Source organism: Heterodontus francisci, chromosome 8 (genome assembly GCF_036365525.1).
Source record: "Heterodontus francisci isolate sHetFra1 chromosome 8, sHetFra1.hap1, whole genome shotgun sequence".
In the NCBI taxonomy this organism is placed as follows: domain Eukaryota; kingdom Metazoa; phylum Chordata; class Chondrichthyes; order Heterodontiformes; family Heterodontidae; genus Heterodontus; species Heterodontus francisci.
The window spans coordinates 115,904,270-115,924,821 of record NC_090378.1 but is presented as its reverse complement, the minus strand read 5'-3'; the positions used below and the strand labels follow the sequence as shown (position 1 = coordinate 115,924,821).

The window sequence follows — 20,552 nt, the reverse complement described above, 5'->3', positions numbered from 1 at the left end:
CTGGAGCTGCTGGGGATGGGCCACCGCTTGTTTGTACCTCGGCTGCTGCCGGTGAGCATCTTTTCTGAGGCTGAAGCTAAAGGGGGTTGGGGGTGGGTGGTGGGCTGGCAGGAGGCAGAGGCCTGCAGCCTGGAATTAATGACGTTTGCTGAAAATTATTGAGCTATTGCTGGCTGCCTGTGGGTGGGCGTCGTTCATTAAAAGCAGTCCGGTCCTTAAGGCTGCAACCCCCCCAGCCTATGTGCAATAAAAAGCAGTCAGAAAGCTTTGCATCCTTCCTTGTCTCACACATAATGCTGTCTTAATTATCGAGGTACTGTTTTAAAATTGATACAACTTGTATCAAAGTACGCTTGACTGTGCCTGGGTAACTGATGGCATCCTCAGCTGATGGCCCTAAAGGCTGCAGTTGTGTCGGCTGACTGTTCTTCCATCCGATTCCTAAAGCGCGGAAGTTTTTCTTTGTGGCAGTGTGCTTGCGAGGATTGTGGCAGTCCACACACTGAGTATGTCGCTCTGTGCAGATAGAAGCAGCTGTGCCACTTGAGGGTTGCTTTTGTTTTTATAGTTTGTGTTAATTAGTGAGATGATTGCTGTATCGTGGAGTCATGGGGGGGCATGCTTCTCCTGTTTGTGAGTGGGGTGTGGTACTGCCACTGGCATTAAAGCTGGTAGGTTTCATCTTCACTGCTTGATGTGGGTTGTACTGCTCGCCTCAGGTGGCACTGCCAGGAGAGTTGGCACACACAACCCCCTGACCTCCGCCTTTTCTTCAGTAATTTGACTTATCACTGAGAAAAGCTAAATCCAGTTCGAAATGGCAACTAAACACTCTGCTCCCTGGACCTCCCTAGACCTGCAGTTTACAGTCCTGTCAGTGCAACAGGCATTAGGAAGTGAAACTAACAGTGTCCCTATTAGAGGTGGGCTCATAGGGCCACCCAGTACTGATTCAGCTGATCCACAGCAAGATGTTGGCTGGGCACAGCCCTCCATGCCTGGTTTTATGTTCTTTGTTTTCTGGACTTCAGTAATTACTCTGTACCAAGTGATGTAAATGGGGGCAATTCTGCCTTGATTGCAGAATCTTTGAATTGTGGAATCCCGTCAGATCGTGGGTGGAACTCTTGCCACTGAGTCAGTAGTTTGTGTGCTCATGTCTCACACCAGGGACTTGAGCACATAATCCAGCCTGGCACTGAGGGAGTGCAGCACTGTTGAAGGTGCCCTGTTTCGGGTGAGTTGTTAAACTGAAAACTGAGGCTCCATCTGCCCCCTCCAGTGGAGGTGAAAGATTCCATGGCATCATCCTTGTAATCCTTTTTGCCCTTTCTGGTCTTTTTTTTTACTTTCTATGTTAAAGGCGCTACGCAAAGTTCTTGTTGCTGGACCAGAGCGGGAATTGCGCATTCTGTCAAATCTAACATGAGATTGTGGAATTGTGACAGATCTGAACTGTGGGATCATTTTGGGTCAGAGCTCAGTTTGTGGAATCCTATCACATCACATCTGAGCTGTGAATGCGGATCGAATTTCTGGATATGAATGGAGACGATGCTGTTCAAGGAATGAAAACTGATGTGGTCAGGGTCTGAGGTCTGCTTTTTAAAACCCAGGCTTATTGAACCAAAAGAACCCTATAGTCCCCCCAGCATTTTTGGGAGGAATGAAGCATTCTTTATTTAGGAAATTAAGTAATAACTAGAACAGTTGGGGGAAAAGGCAATTGCAACATAGGTGCAATGTAAGAACAGAAGAGGATAATAAAGTTTCAAGGGTGATCGACCAGCAAAAGGATATGAAGGGATCTGGACTAAATTTAACTGGGCAGAAACGTTAGCAACCAAGATGGAGCCTCAGTGGGAAATCTTCAAATGGGAAATGGATGGAGTAAAAATAAATCTATTCTGATCAGGAAAAATGTGAGTGCAAAGAATAGTGATGTGGATTTAAAACTAAACTCATTGAAAAGGGAGATGTCAAGTTAAAACTAACTGTGAAAGAAAATCATGTGGAATATAGAGGGGATAATCAGGAGGCAAAAAGGGGGAATTAAATGAGCTAGAAGGGGGAATGAAAAAAGGCTAGCAGATAATATAAGATGAAATAGTAAAGCTTCCTATAATATAAATTCAACAGTAGTTAAAAGGAGGGCAGAGCTATCTGGAATGAGAGTCTAATTGCAGAAGTTGAAGTATGGAGAAGATAAATATTTTACTTTTTTTATAAACAAACGGTGTAAAAGTGACAATGTAGGCGTTCCGGAGGATAACATGGAACAATTTAGAGATAATGGTAGAAATGATCTAAACAAAAAGCAGATCTCAAGGTTGGTTAGTCATCGTGGCCTGTTGGCAGGCACCTGGAGCTATTGAAAGAAGTTGGAGAGGAGATAACAGCGGCTCTGGTCACAATTTTTCTTTCATTCCTAAATATGCTAATTGCACCATTGGACTGGAGAGTTGTTATTAGGACACTTTAATTCTAAAAAGGTAAACCAGGTAACTAATTAATTAGTCCAGTGTCAGATGTGGGCAAACACTTAGAATCCATATTCGAGATAAAAGTATTGAGCGTTCAGAAATGCAAGGGTTAATCTAGATAGCCAAGGTGGATTTGTTAAAGACAGATTTAAGTGCTTTAAAGAAGTGACCAATGGTTCACAAAGGGAACGCATTTGGTGTAATGTGTATAGATTTTCAGAAGGCGTTCATCAAGGTTTTTCAGTTCAGTCATATAAGAGGAAACGTATCATGCACAGATGGAAAGTCGGTTGACAGGCAGGAAGGAGTGTGGTTCAGATTGGAATAAGTTTGGGAGTGTATACCCCAGGGGCCAATGCTGTGCCCAATTCCATTCTCCATATAAATGAATGGTTTGTCCTTGGGTATACAAACAGTCTTGAAATTTGATAATGACACAATTGTAGCGGGTTGACAAACCTTGTGTGTGTGTTTCAGGAAGACACAGATAGGAGGGTCGCATGGCCAAAGAGTGGGCACTTGGAAAATATAGATAAGTTGGCCAAATTGAGGGCTTCAGGAAAACACAGACAAGCTAGCAGAAGGGTCAAACATTTGGCAGATGCAATTTACTGTAAGTAAGTTGAGGTAATGCATTTGGGAGGAAATGCCAGGGATAGGAGTGTACATTAAATGAAACATAGAAAATAGGAGCAGGAGTAGGCCATTCGGCCCTTCAGGCCTGCTCCGCCATTCATAAAAGATCATGCTGTTCCCTGTTCCTGCTTTCTCTCCATATCCCTTGATCCCTTTGGCATTAAGAAATATATCGCTCTCCTTGAATATATTTAATGACTTGGCCTCCACTGCCTTCTGCGGTAGAGAATTCCACAAGTTCACCACCCTCTGAAGAAATTTCTCCTCATCTCGGTTCGAAATGCCATACCCCGTATCCTGAGACTGTGACCCCTGGTTCTGGACTCCCCAGCCATCAGGAACATCCTCCCTGCATCTAGCCTGTCTAGTCCTGTTAGAATTTTATAGGTTTCTGAGATCCCCTCTCATTTTTCTAAACTCCAGTGAATATAGGCCTAGTCGATCCAATCTCTCCTCATACGTCAATCTTGGCATCCCAGGAATCAGCCTAGTAAATCTTCTTTGCTCTCCCTCCATGGCAAGAACATCCTTCCTCAGATAAGGAGACCAAAACTGCACACAATACTCCAGATGTGGTCTCACCAAGGCCCTGTATAACTGCAGTAAGACATCCTTGCTCCTGTAATCAAATCCTCTTGTAATGAAGGCCAACATACCATTCGCCTTCCTAACTGCTTGTAGCACCTGAATGTTTGCTTTCAGCAACCGGTGGACAAGGACACCCAGGTCTCGTTGCACCTCCATCTTTCCCAATCTATCACCATTCAGATAATCTGCCTTTCTGTTTTTAGAACCAAAGTGGATAATCTCTCATTTATCCATGTTATACTGCATTTGTCATGCATTTACCTACTCACCCAACTTGTCCAAATCACATTGGAGCCTCTTTGCATCCTACTCACAGCTCACATTCCCCCCCAGCTTTGTGTCGTCTGCAAACTTGGAAATGTTACAAATAGTTCCCTCACCCAAGTCATTAATATATATTGTGAATAGCTGGGGCCCAAGTACTGATCCCCGTGGAATCCCACTTGTCACTGCCTGCCACCTAAAAAAAGACCCGTTTATTCTTACTCTCTGTTTCCTGTCTGTCAGCCAATTCTCAATCCATGCCAGTGTATTACCCCTAATCCCATGTGCTTTAATTTTGCACACTAATGTGGGACATTATCAAAAGCCTTCTGAAAATCCAAATATACCACATCCACTGGTTCTCCCTTATCTATTCTACTAGTTACATCCTCAACAAACTCCAGTAGATTTGTTAAGCATGATTTCCCTTTCGTAAACCCATTTTGACTTTGTCCAATCCCGTTTATGCTTTCCAGGTGTTCTGCTATCGCATCCTTTTATAATAGACTCTAGCATTTTTCCCACTACTGATTTAAGGCTAGGTCTGTAATTGCCTGTTTTTTCTCTCCCTCCTTTTTCAAATAGTGGGGTTACATTTGCCACCCTCCAATCTGTAGGAACTGCTCCAGAGTCTATTGGCAAATGAATTTCAATGTAGATAATTGTGAGGTGTCACATTTTGGTGGGAGGAATAAGGAGGCCACATACCCCTTGGTAAATAAGAGTAAGTTTGATGAAAGATAGATAGGATTCTAGGGGTTCAGGATAAGCATTTTCCCCACAATGGAAAAGGGCGAGACAGCCAAATCTAGATTCTCTGGATGACGAGGTACATAGAGGCAAAAAAAAAGGAATCTTATTTTAGACATCGAGGCTTTCTGCAGTATTAAGCTCTCGAAGAGTACAGATAGTGTAGGGATGAAATTAAAAGGGAAATTAGGAAAGACAAGAAATTTTACTAGGAAGTAAAATCAAGGAAAATCTCAAGATCTTTTATAAGCACATAAAGAGCACGATGTTACGACCAAGGTGGGAGTAGTGCACTGTTAATTCAGTCCCACTACTCCATATGTCACCGCATATTAAGAACGTTTTCCACCTGCGGAAAAATAGCCAAATTAGACACACTATTCGTCCCCAGAATAAAGCACACCAAGCCAGGTTTCTTTAAACAGCAACATTAACTATTTATTGGGAAAGAAATAATAGATCTTAACTACTAATGAGATAAATCTGTATGCATGAAAAGCTCCTCAATTCTTTGGCCCTCATGCGCGCACACATACATTTTTTAAAAAAGGGTTAACTGGGGTAAAGGGTTTTGGTTTACAGCTGTTTCTTTGGAATAAAAAGGAAAAAATAAAATGATTTTTATCACATTCTGGTAGGATGGTTTCGGTATGGTGAGGTGTCCCAGAGTCGAATAGTCAGATGCCACTCAGTCTCTCCAGGTGAGGTTGAACAGTCTGAGATGGGTAGGCATTCAAGGCAATTTGTCTGCAACAGGTGTCACACATGTCTTTCGCAAAGGTTAGCATCAGGTCTGCTTGGGTTTTGAAGCAGCATTCTAGCAGTAGAAGCTTTCTTGAGATTTCAGGATGTCCCAAAACACAGGAGGCAACAGGAACCATTTTGAGGCAGGGATTCTTCAAAGACTGTAGGCAATAGGAAACTGCTACCTCTGACACAGGGCTTTCTTCTCTGAAAAGCAGTCTTCCTCTACAGAGAAAAGTAACTTTTTTTTCCTGGGTCTTTTTTTCCCTCTCTCCAGGCAGATCACAGTCACATTTCAAATGCAGGATTTATTTTCAAGAGATGCACGTCTTCTTTTACAGAGAGAGGTCTTTTTCTCCAGTCTCCAGGCAGGTCACAGCCAGATTTCAAACTACCTGCTCCTTGTCCAACTTGCTAGTCTTTTCACAATCCAAAAGTGAAACTAACTTCAACAATCAAGTCACGTGACAATCATAAATCTTGACCTGTCATTCCATTGCTGCGTCGTTTGGAAACAGGTGTCTTTCAGTCTGTGTATTTCACTCAGTTCAAACACACCAAGTTTCAGCAATCAGTGTCCACAGAGAAAAATCCTTTCCTCAGTTTTTAAAAACAGAATTCTAAGCTTTCAATACAAAAACAAAACTCTTGTAACAAAGAGGATAACTAAGGAAAGAGTAGGGCCTATTAGGCACCGAAAAGGTAACCTGTGTAGAGGCAGAGGATGTGAATATGTTTCTTCACAGAATCACAGAATTGTTACAGCACAGAAGGAGACCATGCAGTCCATCATATCTGCACCAGCTCTCCGCAAATGGCACTTCGTGCCATTCCACTGCCTTCTCCCCTTTTCAAGCAACTACCTATTCCCTTTGTGGAATGCCTTGATTGCTGGCAGTGCATTCCAAATCCTAACCACTTGCTGAATGAAAAAGTTTCTCCATGTTGCCATTGCTTCTTTTGCCAATTACCTCAAATCTGTGCCCTCTCATTCTTGATCCTTTCACGAGTGGGAACAGTTTCTCCCTATCTGTCCAGACCCCTCATGATTTTGAATACCTCTATCAAATCTTGTCTCAACCTTCTCTTCTCCAAGGGAAACAGTCCCAACCTCTCCTATCCATCTTGGTAAATGAAGTTCCTCATCCCTGGAACCATTCTCATAAATCCTGTCTGCACTCCAATGCCTTCACATTTTTCCTTAAATGCGGCACCCAGAACTGGATGCAGTACTCTAGCTAAGGCTAAACTAGTGTCTTATGCAAGTTCAACATAACCTCCTTGCTCTTGTACTCAATGCCCCTCTTAATAAAGCCTAGGATACTTTATGCTTTATTGACTGCTCTCTCAACCTGTCCTGCCACCTTCAATGACTTATGCATGTATACCAGCAGGCCCCTCTGTTCCTGCACCCCCTTTAGAATTGTACCCTTTATTTTATACATACACCCCATGTTCTTCCTACCAAAATGAATCACTTCACATTTCTCTGCATTGAACTTCATCTTCCATGTGTCTGCCCATTCCACCAGCCTGTCTGTCCTTTTGAAGTTCTATACTATCCTCCTCTCAGTTCACAATGTTTCCAAGTTTCATATCATCCTCAAATTTTGAAATTGTTTACTGTACACCAGGGTCTAAGTCATTAATATATATCAGGAAAAGCAGTGGTGTCAACACTGACCCCTGGGGAACTCCACTACAAACCTTCCTCCAGCCCGAAAAACATCCATTAACCACTAGTCTTTTTTTTTATTCGTTCGTGGGATGTGGGTGTCACTGGCTAGGCCAGCATTTATTGCTGATCCCTAATTGCTCTTGAGAAGATGGTGGTGAGCTACCTTCTTGAACCGCTGCAGTCCTTGGGGAGAATTCTTAGACTTCGTAGTGGTTTTGATGCAACGGAGCAGCTTGCTAGCCATTTCAGAGGGCATTTAAGAGTCAGCCACATTGCTATGGGTCTGGAGTCACATGTAGGCCAGACCAGGTAAGGATGGCAGATTTCCTTCCCTAAAGGACATTAGTGAACCAGATGGGTTTTTACAACAATCGGCAATGGTTTCATGGACTAGCTTTTAATTCCAGATTTATTAACTGAATTCAAATTTCACCATCTGCCGTGGTGGGATTTGAACCCTTGTCCCCAGAGGATTTGCCTAGGCCTCTCTATTACTAACCTCTGGATTACTAGTCCAGTAACATTACCACTACGCTACCACCTCCCTCTCTGTCTCTTGTCCCACAGCCAATTTCGTATCCATGTTGCTACTGTCCTATTTATTCCGTGAGCTGTAACTTTGCTTAAAAGTCGGTGTGGCACTGTATCAAATGTCTTTTGGCAGTCCATGTACACCACATCAACAGCATTGCCCTCATCAACCCTCTAAAGAACTCCAGCGAGTTAGTTAAACATGATTTTCCCTTAACAAATCCATGCTGCCTTTCCTTAATTAACCTGCATTTGTCCATGCGACTATCAGTTTTGTCCTGAATTATTGTTTCTCGATGAATACTTTGCAGCTGTCTTCACAAAAGATGGGGCTGGTAATGTTGTAGTTAAGGAGGAAGAGTGTGAAATATTGGTTGGGATAAATATTGAAAGAGGAAGTATTAAAGGGTTTGATGTCTTTGAAAGTGGATATATCGCCAGGCCTGGATAAAATTATATCCAAGATTGCTAAAAGAAGCAAGGGAGGAAATTGCAGAGGCTCAGGCCAGATTTCAATCCTCCCTAGCTACAAGAGTGATGCCAGAGGATTGTCAACATTTTACCATTGTTTAGTAAGGGAGGAAGGGATAATCAGAATAATTATAGGCCAGTTAACTTCAGTTGTGGGCAAATTATTGGAATCAATTCTGGGGGACAATATAAACCTTAATTTAGAAAGGCATAGATTGATCAGGGGACGTCAGCAAGGGTTTGTTAAGGAAAGGTCATGTCTGACTAACTTGATTTGAATTTTTTGAGGAGGTGACATAGGGTTGATGATGGCAGGTGATGGATGTGATCTACCTGGATTTGAGCAAGGCTTTATTAATGTCCCACATGGGGGGACTGATCAAAAATGTAAAAGTTCATGAGATCCAAGGGAGAGTGGAAAATTGGATCCAAAATTGGCTCAGTGGCAGGAAGATGGTTGCCAGGTATTTTTGTGATTTGAAGACTGCTCCCAGTGGGGTTTGCAGGGCTCAGTACTTGTCTTCTTGCTATTTATAGTTTATATTAATGATTTAGATTCAAATGTAGGGTCATGATAAAGAAGTGTGCAGATGATCCAATATTTGGCTGTGTGGTTGACAGTGAGGAGGAAAGCTTTGGACTGCAGGAAGATACAGATGGTCTGGTCAGTCGAGCAGAAAAGTGGAAAATGGAATTCAATCGGAGAACTGTGAGGTCATGCATTTTGGGAGGTGTAACAAGGCAAGGGAATACACAATAAATGGGAGGATATTGAGGGACCTTAGAATGTATGTCCACGGATCCCTGAAGACCACAGGACAGGTTGATAAGGTGGTTCAGGCAGCATATGATGTGCTTTCCTTTAATCGCCGAGGCATAAAATATAAGAGCTAGGAGGTTAAGCTAGAAATGTATACAACACTAGTTAGACCACAGTTTGAGTACTGCATACAATTCTGGCCACCACATTACAGAAAAAACGTGATTGCACTGCAGAGGGTACAGAGGAGATTTGAGTATGTTGCCAGGACCAGAGAGTTTTAGCTATGTGGCAAGATTGGATAGGCTGGGGTTGTTTTCTTTGGAACAGAGGAGATTGAGGGGTGACATAATTGATGTGTGTAAAATTATAAGGGGCCTAGATAGAATAAATAGGGATGACCTATTTACCTTAGCAGAGGGGTGGAAAACCAGGGGGCATAGATTTAAAGTAATTGGTAGAAGGGTTAGAGGGGAGATGAGGAAACAGTTTTTCACCCCAAAGGGTGGTGGGGATCTGGGACTCACTGCCTGAAAGGATGATAAAGGCAGAAACTTTCACCACATTTAAAAAGTACTCGAACATATACTTGAAGAGCTGTGCCCTGCAGGGTTACAGACCTAGTGCAGGAATGTGGGATTAGATTAAGTAGCTCTTTTGTGGACTGGCGGGAACACGATGGGCCGAATGGTTTCAAAGAACAGTACAGCACAGGAACAGGCCATTCGGCCCTCCAAGCCTGCGCCGATCTTGATGCCTGCCTGAACTAACACCTTCTGCACTTCCGGGGACCATATCCCTCTATTCCCTTCCTATTCATGTATTTGTCAAGATGTCTCTTAAACGTCTCTATGGTATCTGCTTCCACCACCTCCCCTGGCAGCAAGTTCCAGGCACTCGCCACCTTCTGTGTAAAAAAAAAAACTTGCCTCGCACATCCCCTCTAAACTTTGCCCCTCGCACCTTAAACTTATGTCCCCTAGTAACTGACTCTTCCACCCTGGGAAAAAGCTTCTGACTATCCACTCTGTCCATGCCACTCATAACTTTGTAAACCTCGATCATGTTTCCTTCTGTGTCGTCAATTTTCGATGAACAGCAAAGGCATGTAAGGTACAGGTACACATCACTAAAAGTGTGGACAGGTTAATAAGGGCATTAAAGCAATCCAAGCACTGGGATTCATTTTGAGAAGGATAGAATTGAAAAGCAGAGAAATTATGATAAACTTATATAGAACCTTGGTTAGATCATACTTTAGAGTACTGTGTGCAGTTCTGGTCTTCATAATATAAAAAGGATATCGAGGTACTGGTGAAGGTACAAGAAGATTTACAAAGATGATACCAGAACTGAAAGGTAAAGCTATCAGGAAAGGCTGAACAGGCTGGAACACTTTTCTCTAGAAAAGAGAAGACTGAAAGGTGACCTGATAGAGGCCTTTAAGATTAAAAAATGGTTTGATAGGGTAGACAGAGAGGGAATGTTTCCACTTGCTGGAGAGGGTTCATAAACCAAGAGCCATAAATATAAGATAGTCACCAGGGAATTCAGGAGGAACTTTATTACCCAGAGAGTGGTTAGAATGGAGCAGTTGAGCCAAATAGCAGATACATTTAAAGATAAACACAAGGGAGAAAGGAATAGAAGAATATGCTGATGAGGAGAGATGGGAAGAAACTCCTAAAGAGCATAAACACCAGTACAGACCATTTGGCCGAATGGCCTGTTACTGTGCTGTAAAATTCAATGTAATATGAAAGATATTGAAAGAAAGGGATAAACAGTGGTTCAAATAGTTTCCTGAAAATGAGAGTATAAGTAGATAAAGCCATAGAAAAGGCCAATAGCTTTTTGTGTTTTATAAGTAGAGGCATAGAGTACTAGAGTAAAGAAATAATGATTGATCTGCACAAACGATTAGTTAGGCCACAGTTGGAGTTTTCAACTCCTCGTTATAAAATTATAAAACCATGACGTGTACACAGTGCAGATTGACCAGGATTATAGTAATGAGGGCAGAATGAAATACTGTGACTATTTTCACTGGAGCAGAGAAGACTAAGGGGAGGCCTGAATCAAAGTTTTTCAAACTGTGAAGGTTGTTTATAGAATGAATAGTAAGACTATTTCCCTCTGGTTGGGGGGTCACTGACAAGGGGTCATCAATTTAGAAATCGAAAGTGAGGAGAGGTTACACAAGAGGGTTGTTGTCACAGTGTGTGTTTGAGATAGAGACCATTGTTTCTTTTGAAGGGAAAAATGAAAATTGGATTTCTTTCATAAAATGCTATTTCAGAACATAGTATATGACTAATTTGATACATGATATGATGTTTAACATGTTCGGGAGGAGCAGGTGACTTTGGAACTATGATTTCTAAAGTTCTGCATCATTGGGGATTCTTCACCTCATGCCTGGGTCTGTTGTCGACTAACTAATAGAGATTGATCGCAATAATTAGTGAAAAACTCCAATATTTTTATAACATACAAGAAGCAGGACAATAAAAGGGTGCTGTGGTTGTATGGCATACCAACCTGTACCTTGCAGAGGCTCAGTACCAACTCACATACACTTCTTCCTACCTCCCTCTGGACCATGACCGCACCACCGAACATCAAGCTACTGTCCACAGGACTGTCACTGACCTCATCTCCTCTGGAGATCTTCCCTCTACAGCTTCTAACCTCTTTGTCCCGCAACCCCGGACAGCCCGCTTCTACCTCCTTCCCAAAATCCACAAACGGGACTGTCCTGGCAGACCCATTGTTTCAGCCTGTTCCTGCCCCACTGAACTTATTTCTTCCTATCTTGACTCTATCTTTTCTCCGCTGGTCCAGTCTCTTTCCACCTACATCCGTGACTCTTCTGACGCCCTACGTCATTTTGACAATTTCCTGTTTCCTGGCACCAACCGCCTCCTCTTCACTATGAACGTCCAATCTCTCTACACCTCCATCCCCCACCAGGACGGTTTGAGGGCTTTCCGCTTCTTCCTTGAACAGAGGCCCAACCAGTCCCCATCCACCACCACCCTCCTCTGCCTGACTGAATTTGTTCTCACATTGAACAACTTCTCCTTCAACTCCACTCACTTCCTTCAAGTAAAAGGTGTTGCTATGGGTATCTGCATGGGTCCTAGTTATGCCTGTCTTTTTGTGGGATTTGTCGAGCATTCTTTGTTCCAGTCCTACTCAGGCCCACTCCCCCCCAACTCTTTTTTTTTTCTGGTATATTGATGACTGTATCGGTGCCGTTTCCTGCTCCCACCCCGAACTGGAAAACTTTATCAACTTTGCTTCCAATTTCCACCCTTCTCTCACCTTTTACATGGTCCATCTCCGACACTTCCCTTCCATTCCTCGGCTTCTCTGTCTCCATCTCTGGGGATAGGTTGTCTACTAAATCCATTATAAGCCCACCGACTCCCACAGCTACCTCGACTACACTTCTTCACACCCTGCCTCCTGTAACGACTCCATTCCATTCTCCCAGTTTCTCCGTCTCCGACGCATCTGCTCTGATGCTACCTTCCATGACAGCGCTTCTGATATGTCTTCCTTTTTCCTCAACCAAGGATTCCCCCCCCACTGTTGTTGACCGGGCCCTCAACCGTGTCCGGCCCATTTTCCGCACCTCTACCCTCACCCCTTCCCCTCCCTCCCAGAACCGTGGCAGGGTTCCCCTTGTCCTCACTTTCCACCCCATCAGCCTCTATATCCAAAGGATCAGCCTCTGCCATTTCTGCCACCTCCAGCGTGATGCCACTACCAAACGCATCTTCCCCTCCCTTCCCCTGTCAGCATTCCGAAGGGATTGTTTCCACTGCGACACCCTGGTCCACTCCTCCATTACCCCCACCACCTTGTCCCCTTCCTATGGCACCTTCCCCTGCAATCGCAGGAGGTGTAATACCTTCCCATTTACCTCCTCTCTCCTCACTATGCCAGGCCCCAAACACTCCTTTCAGGTGAAGCAGCGATTTACTTGTACTTCTTTCAATGTAGTATACTATATTCGCTGCTCACAGTGTGGTCTCCTCAACATTGTGGAGACCAAGCGCAGACTGGGTGACTGCTTTGCGGAACACCTCCGCTCAGTCCGCAAGCAGGACCCTGAGCTCCCGGTTGCTTGCCATTTCAACACTCCCCCCTGCTCTCATGCTCACATCTCTGTCCTGGGATTGCTGCAGTGTTCCAGTGAACATCAATGCAAGCTCGAGGAACAGCATCTCATTTACTGATTAGGCACACTACAGTCTGCCGGCCTGAACATTGAGTTCAATAATTTCAGAGCATGTCGGGCCCCCCATTTTACTTTCATTTTTCGTTTTTTTTTTTTCGTTTTTGACATTTTTTTGTATGTTTATTTTATTTCATCTTAGTTTGTTCAGTTTGCTTACCCACTGTTTTTTTTCATGTTTTTACTTGCTGCTGTTCAATTTTCAGTCAGTTAACACCCTATCTGTACTAATGCTTTGTCTGTCAACACACCATTAACATATTGTTTGCCTTTGATCTACGACCTTCTGGTCCTTGTCCAGTCTACACCTTCTCCTTTGCTATCTCTTGCCCCACCCCCCGCTTTACTTGCTTATAACCTTTGACATTTCTAATATTTGCCAGGTCCAAAGAAGGGTCACTGACCTGAAACGTTAACTCTGCTTCTCTCTCCACAGATGCTGCCCGACCTGCTGAGTATTTCCAGCTTTTCTTCTTTTTATTTACAATAAAAGGAGAACTATATGGACCTGTGTCTTTTTTGACTAGCATTTCCTATGTAGCATTGCATCTTGTAAAGGTAAAATGAATAACTCTTTGAAGCATGAATATTTGAACACAGGGCAGCAGGGAGCGAATGAGATACTGAGATTAGTTACACATTGCTCTGGCGTAGAGCTTGACTGTGATGGCTCTATCATAGCAAGCAACTGAAATGCTGCTGCTACTCTACCCAGCAGATCACTCCAGTCCAGAGATTTGTACACAATCTAGGCTGGCACTCGCTGTGCAGTACTGGGTAGCACTGTCCTGTTGGGGGTGCCAGCTTTCAGGTGAGACCTTCAACTGAGGCCGCATCTGCCCTCACAGACGCAGAAGATTCTGACTATTTTGAAGAGCTGTTGTGTTCTTTCTGGTCCTTGACTAATATTCATCCCTTGACCAACGTCGTTAAAACTGATTTGTCTCTTCATTTATCTCATAGCTATTTGTGAGTCTTCGATGTGTGCAAATGGGCTGCTCCCTTTCCTGCATTACAACAGTAACTATGCTTCAAAAGTATTTCATTGGCTGTTAGCACCTTGGACATCCTGAGGTCTTGAAGGGCACTATTATAAATGCAAGTCCGTCTGTCTCTGTTACTCACTCTTTGAGTGAAGAACCTGCTGACATCGGGGCTAAATTTGCCATTTCCTATGTTGTGCCTCTTCCCCTTGTCCTACCTTTGTGCTTTAGTTTGTGACACCACCATAATCTAACTTTTCTATACCATTTATTGTCTTCCACACCTCTACAAGGTATCTTCTCAGTTCCCTTTTCTCAGGGCTGAAAAGCCATAGTTTGTACAGTCTTTACTTAGTTCCCTAATGCTAGGGATCAGCTTTGTAGCTCTTCTGTGCACAGGAGAAAGTGATCCGAATTGGTTGCAGTATTTTGAGGTGTGGTAACACTGCATGACTACCTCTGACTTGTACTCTACAATTTCAAACATTGTTCAGCATTCCACAAGCCTGGTTGATTCCTGCTGCACGATCGCTGGAAAATGTTGAGCATTAAGTCTACTGAAACCCCTCCAGTCCATTCAGTTTCATCCTTAGATGAAATCAACAACGTTCATTAGAGTTGTCAACTCTTGGACATATTACTGGAGGTTTCATCATTTGACTTCTTGGGAGAGGATGAACAAACTGAGTCTCCTTTCTCTTGAAAAGAGAGGGCTGAGGATGATTGAATAGAGGTCTTTAAGATTTTGAAATGTTTTGATAGAATAGATGCAGAGAGAATGTTTCCACTTCTGGGAAGAGCATAACTAGAGTCTATAAATAATAAAATAGCCACCAAGAAATCCAATAGGGAATTCAGAAGAAACTTCTTTACCCAGAGGGTGTTAAGAATGTGGAACTCATTACCACGGGGAGGAGTTGAGGTGAATAGTATAGAAGCATTTAAGGGGAGGCTAGACAAGCATTTGAGGGAGAAGGGAATAAAGGGTCGTGCTGATATTTATGTGAGGAAAAACGGGAGGAGGCTGGAATGGAACATAAACGCCTACATGAACTGGTTGGGCCCAAAGGCCTGAATCTGTACTGTACAATCCGATGTATGACTTCCTGCCACTAACTGTCCCACCCTCCCCCTCTCACCATTGGTTTCCAGACCTGTCTGTCCTCATGGACGTCATCGTTTCCCACACCAATCAGATCATGAATCGACTCTTCCCCCGATTGGATGATTCTTGCCTGTCAGTCAAACAGCATTTTCCCCGTGTCCAATATTTTTAGAACTAGTCAACAAAGCGTAAAAAGAGTTTATAAAAAAAAAAGCAATTGTTTATTACCCCTGTGATTTTGGCCCAGGTTGCTTGCAGCAGTGTCCTAGAGATTAATTTTTACTTCCTGGAGACTCTGGGGCAATCCTAGAGGCTTTGTAAACCTAACTTTCAGGGTGTATCATTTTCCAATCCTTTCTACCTTCAGGTATGGTATTGGAGGGCTGCTACTGTTGTACCGTTGTTTAAAAAGGGAGAAAGGGATAGACAGGCCAGTCAGCCTAACGTCATGGGCAAATTATTGGAACAAATTCTGAAGGGCAAGCTGCTGTGGTGGCATCCCATTCACCCATCACCCCTGTGCTCACTAACCTTACATTGGCTGCCAGTCCAGAAATGCCTTGGCTTTTTCAAAAAAAATTCACCTTGGTTTTCAAAGCCCACCATGACCTCGCTTCTGTGAAGTGCCTTGGGACATTTCACTGTTAAAATATGCTAATCTAATTACAAGTTATTGTTATCCAGCACATATTGTGGGTCCCAAACAGCAACTTTATTTTATTTATTTTAATTTTATTTAGAGATACAGCATTGAAACAGGCTCACCGAGTCTGTGCCAACCAACAACCACCCATTTATACTAATCCTACATTAACCCCATATTCCCTACCACATCCCCACCATTCTCCTACCACCTACCTACACTAGGGGCAATTTACAATGGCCAATTTACCTGTCAACCTGCAAGTCTTTGGCTGTGGGAGGAAATAGGAGCACCCGGCGGAAACAAACGCGGTCACAGGGAGAACTTGCAAACTACACACAGGCAGTACCCAGAACTGAACCCGGGTCGCTGGAGCTTTGAGGCTGCGGTGCTAACCACTGCGTCACTGTGCTGTCCAAACTTGCATTTATATAGTGCCTTTAATGTAGTAAAACACCCCAAGGTGCTTCACAGGAACATTATCAGACACCAAACCAAAGGAAGAGATATTGGAACAGATGATCAAATGATTGGTCAAAAGCGAGATTTTAAGCAGTGTTTTAAAGGAGAAGGAGGCGGAGAAGTGTACGGAGGGAATTCCAGAGTTTGGGGCCTAGGTAGCTGAAGGCACAGCCACCAATGGTGGAGAAATTCAAATGGAGGATGTGGAAAAGGAAGAATTGGAGGAACACTGCGCTGTCGAAGTGTTGTAGGGCTGGACGAGGTTACAGTGATAGGGAGCGGTTACATGATGGGGGTGGAGGGGGAGTAGGATTTGAAAACAAGGATGAGAACAGTCTAACACTTACAGGTTGTGCACTCATGAACTGTGGAAGGTCTTTCAGCTTTTGTAGTTATGGCTGACCTAGACTAGCTTGATAGTGTTGGCAATGTTTGCGAAATGGAGAGTTTTGGTCACCAGAAGTGCCACTTCTCTCTCTCTCCAATGCACACTGCTAAAGGAAAGCCAAGTCATTGAGTTTTGTAATTAATAAATTGAATAAATACCTAATGGACTGTACGTTCAAGCTGCAGCTCATTTTCAGTTTTCCTATCCTAGACCTCTAAGGAGGACCTGCTGCAGGCAGACTTCGAAGGGGCATTGAAGTTCTTCCGTGTGCAGCTGCCGAAGCGCTACAGGGCCGAGGAAAATGCCAGGCGACTGATGGAGCAGGCCTGCAATATAAAGGTAAGCAAATGGACACGTGGGAGTCATAGAGAATACAGAGTGATTCACATTCCCATGGTGATTGTTTGAGTGAGCCAAGTGTAGACACAGCTGATCGGGAAAGGACAGTCCTAACTCGGCTTCAAGTTTATATCCAGGAAGTGATGGTGTTTACACCATGCCAGTGAGGTTCTGCGAGGAGACAGTTCTGTGTCTGCCTCGTACATCAATAATCCAGTTCATGCTACACAAGATAAATGAGGAAAGTCATTCGGCTCATCCATTTATTTAAGAACAAAAACCTGACCCTCCCTCTTCACGGCATCCAGTTGCCTGTAAAATGGTAAAACAAGCATGAATAGCTGAGACTGCTGGAAATCAGAAATAAGAATAGACCCACCTTTAAATATACCAGATTCAGTCTTTTCTCATTATAGATGAGGACCATGTGACTTTGAATCCATGGTTCCCAAAGCTTTCCACCACTGGGAGTTTTCTTCACCAGGTGTCTGGGTCTGATGGACATTAGAGATTGTTTATTACGATTAAATAACAACTCCATTATTGTATCATTATTGTACCAGGATGGTAGATGGAGAACTAGGTGGACGTTGGCTTTTTAACTAGCAATTCCTGATTTACCTCTGTGCTTTCTAGAATTTTCTATTTTTGTTTCTTAAATGGCTCCAGTTACTCGACTAGGAATTCAGTTGCAAGATCAATAACTTCCTGACATTGGTCTGAAATTTGTCCACTCGCTATGACTCTGTGTTCCTTGCCTTCAACGCATGCTTTAAGGTAATACTTTGTCCATACTGTTTTATACCATATATCGTTGAGGTACCCTGTCATGGGACTCCTTTCAGACCTGTAGAGGCCCATTTCGCTCTTGCCTCGCTTCTCCGATGCCAAGGATCAATCCTGTGGTGTTTCGCTGCACTGTCCCCAGGTCTTGAATGGTTCCCTTGTGTGTTTGCCACCAAAAACGCTACTCAAGGTGCACCCTGACTGGAGCACTGTACAGGTCAAGCATGACCTGCTCTGAACTATGGAAAGACAAAAAAGAAAGACTTGCATTTATGTAGTGGGTGGTTGGAATCCGCAATACACTGCCTGTAGGGGTGTTAGGGGCAGGAACCTTCAAACATTTAAGAAGTATTTAGATGAGCACTTGAAACGCCATACAAGGCTAGGGGCCAAGTGCTGCAAAATGGGATTAGAATTGATGGTACTTGATGGCCGGCATGGACACAATGGGCTGAAGGGCCTGTTTCTGTGCTGTATGATTCTATGACTTGATCGGAGGCTGACTGTAGCAGACGTGGATTCATAAGGTTGTCATATACACTTACAGCCTTTAGGTGCCTATTATCAATCCACGACAGTAGTGGCCTTGTTTCAGATCCTCTAGATTACTACGCCCTCTTTTTTAACAAGCAGGTGCCGTACACGACTCGTACGTCATTATTGGCGGCCCGGTCAGACCCAGTTCAGTCCTTCTTTATTAGGTTGTTTATGGTCTGGGCGTGAGTCTCCAACTCTGCTATTATTTCTTTTAGGTGAATTGTCATTCCATGGGCTTCCCACAATTCTTGTCCCTCCAATATTATTACACTCCCCTAGTATTTTCTTTAGCTGGTCCCTTAGGGTGTTCACCTGTATTTGTGACTGAGAATCCTCCATACTGTTGACCAGTGACGTTCCTGTATTAAACACCATGGCCACGTTGTTAGTCTATCCCCTTTTCTGTCTTCGCAAGCCCATGTGACTGTTGTTGACTGGTTGAAACATGTCCTCTTGACTTTCTTCCCCATAATTCCCGGGGCGGCGCAGTGGTTAGCACCGCAGCCTCATAGCTCCAGGGACCTGGGTTCAATTCTGGGTACGGCCTGTGCGGAGTTTGCAAGTTCTCCCTGTGACCGCGTGGGTTTTCGCCGGGTGCTCCGGTTTCCTCCCACAGCCAAAGACTTGCGGGTTGATAGGTAAATTGGCCATTGTAAATTGCCCCTAATGTAGGTAGGTGGTAGGGAATATGGGATTACTGAAGGGTTAGTATAAATGGGTGGTTGTTGGTCAGCACAGACTTGGTGGGCCGAAGGACCTGTTTCAGTGCTGTATCTCTAAATAATAAATAAATAAAAAATTCTTATTAAATTGCTGGAACATCTCCTTTAGCAGTTTCTCTCATAATTTCTCTGTTTCTGGTGGGCACCGCCTACCTCATGGTGCATGTCATGATACAACACTTTCCCTGTAGGAATCAACACCAACCCATTCCTTGGTACGGGTGTCGTCATGGGGCACTTAACCTCTATCCTGGGTTTTTAATAGGGGCTTTCTTTCTTTCATGCACCACCAGTTTGGTAGCATTGACAGTATTTGGAGGATCTGAGACCTCGCAAGAATCTAAACTTTGGGTCCAATCCGTTCCTGACCTGGAGTCTTTCCGTTGTTGTTTTCAAAGCAATGGCCACCCCTTCTTGACATTTGTGCCCTAACCCACTGACACACGCACAAACCCCTCAGTCCTCCTTCCACCACTTGTCCCAATACAACTTCACCCCTTCCATAGTTCCCATTACCAGCCTGTGTGTCGTTTGAGCCCAATATTTCCCAATCTGTGGATGCATCACCTTTACCTTCGTTTGTCTTTCATAACCACCGCCACCAGCCTATGGAGGTACTCGCTCAACATTCTAGGCAAACCCGTCTCCCCTCTTCCACCTGTACCTTACTGCCCATGATATTTAATTTTGGGCAGGGCACCGATACTTCCCCAAATCTGTAACCGGTTTGATTGGAATACTTGGTGGAATTTGACCTTGACCAACCCGGACGATTTTCATCGTGGAAGTATGACACTACCCCATTATTACCTCGTGTTGTTCCCCCTTGAGTTACAGTGGGCCCAGCTCCTCCATTACACCCGTAAATAAAAGACATCGCTGTCCCCTCAATTTCCCTGCCCTGCTCTAATCAGGATCACCAACATGCCCAGCTACAGTGTCCACTTCATCCTGTGTCCTTGGTTCGACTCGCGTCTGCGAAAGAAAATAGGAGATAGCACCGCTTTAAGAGGTCTTCCCTCAATAGGTCGGACTTCAGTTTGTCCGCTTATTTACACTGCACGCTACGATCACTTTTTTTTTTCCTTTTTTCTTTCCCCAAGGTTTGGACATCTTGGGGCTCGGGGTTGATGTTGGAGGAGGTGTTCAGGGCACCCTGGGTCAAGATGTCTGGCTACTCTTCTTAGGCCCCGACTCACGGTCATAGAGTCATAAGGTTATACAACACAAAAACAGACCCTTTGGCCCATCGTGTCCGTGCTGGCCATCAAGCGCCTTCTAATCCCATTTTCCAGCACTTGTCTGCTGTGGTGTTTCAAGTGCTCATTTAATTACTTCTTAAATGTTGTGAGGGTTCCTGCCCCTACCACCCCTTCAGGCAATGTGTTTCAGATTCCAACCACCCTCTGGGTGAAATTTTTTTTCCTCAAATCCCC

At 44.0% G+C, this 20,552-nt stretch overlaps 1 protein-coding gene across 1 annotated transcript in view; it reads left to right on the top strand.

The window, feature by feature from the left end:
* The window catches only part of LOC137373241 (rab GTPase-activating protein 1-like), a 556,698-nt gene extending 538,946 nt beyond the window's left edge, over positions 1 to 17,752 (top strand). The window contains exons 19-20 of the mRNA XM_068038091.1: positions 16,943 to 17,071; positions 17,741 to 17,752. Of these exons, the coding sequence (XP_067894192.1) occupies positions 16,943 to 17,071; positions 17,741 to 17,752 (141 nt within the window). The remainder of the gene's footprint in view (positions 1 to 16,942; positions 17,072 to 17,740) is intronic.
* The last annotated feature ends 2,800 nt before the right edge of the window (positions 17,753 to 20,552 follow it).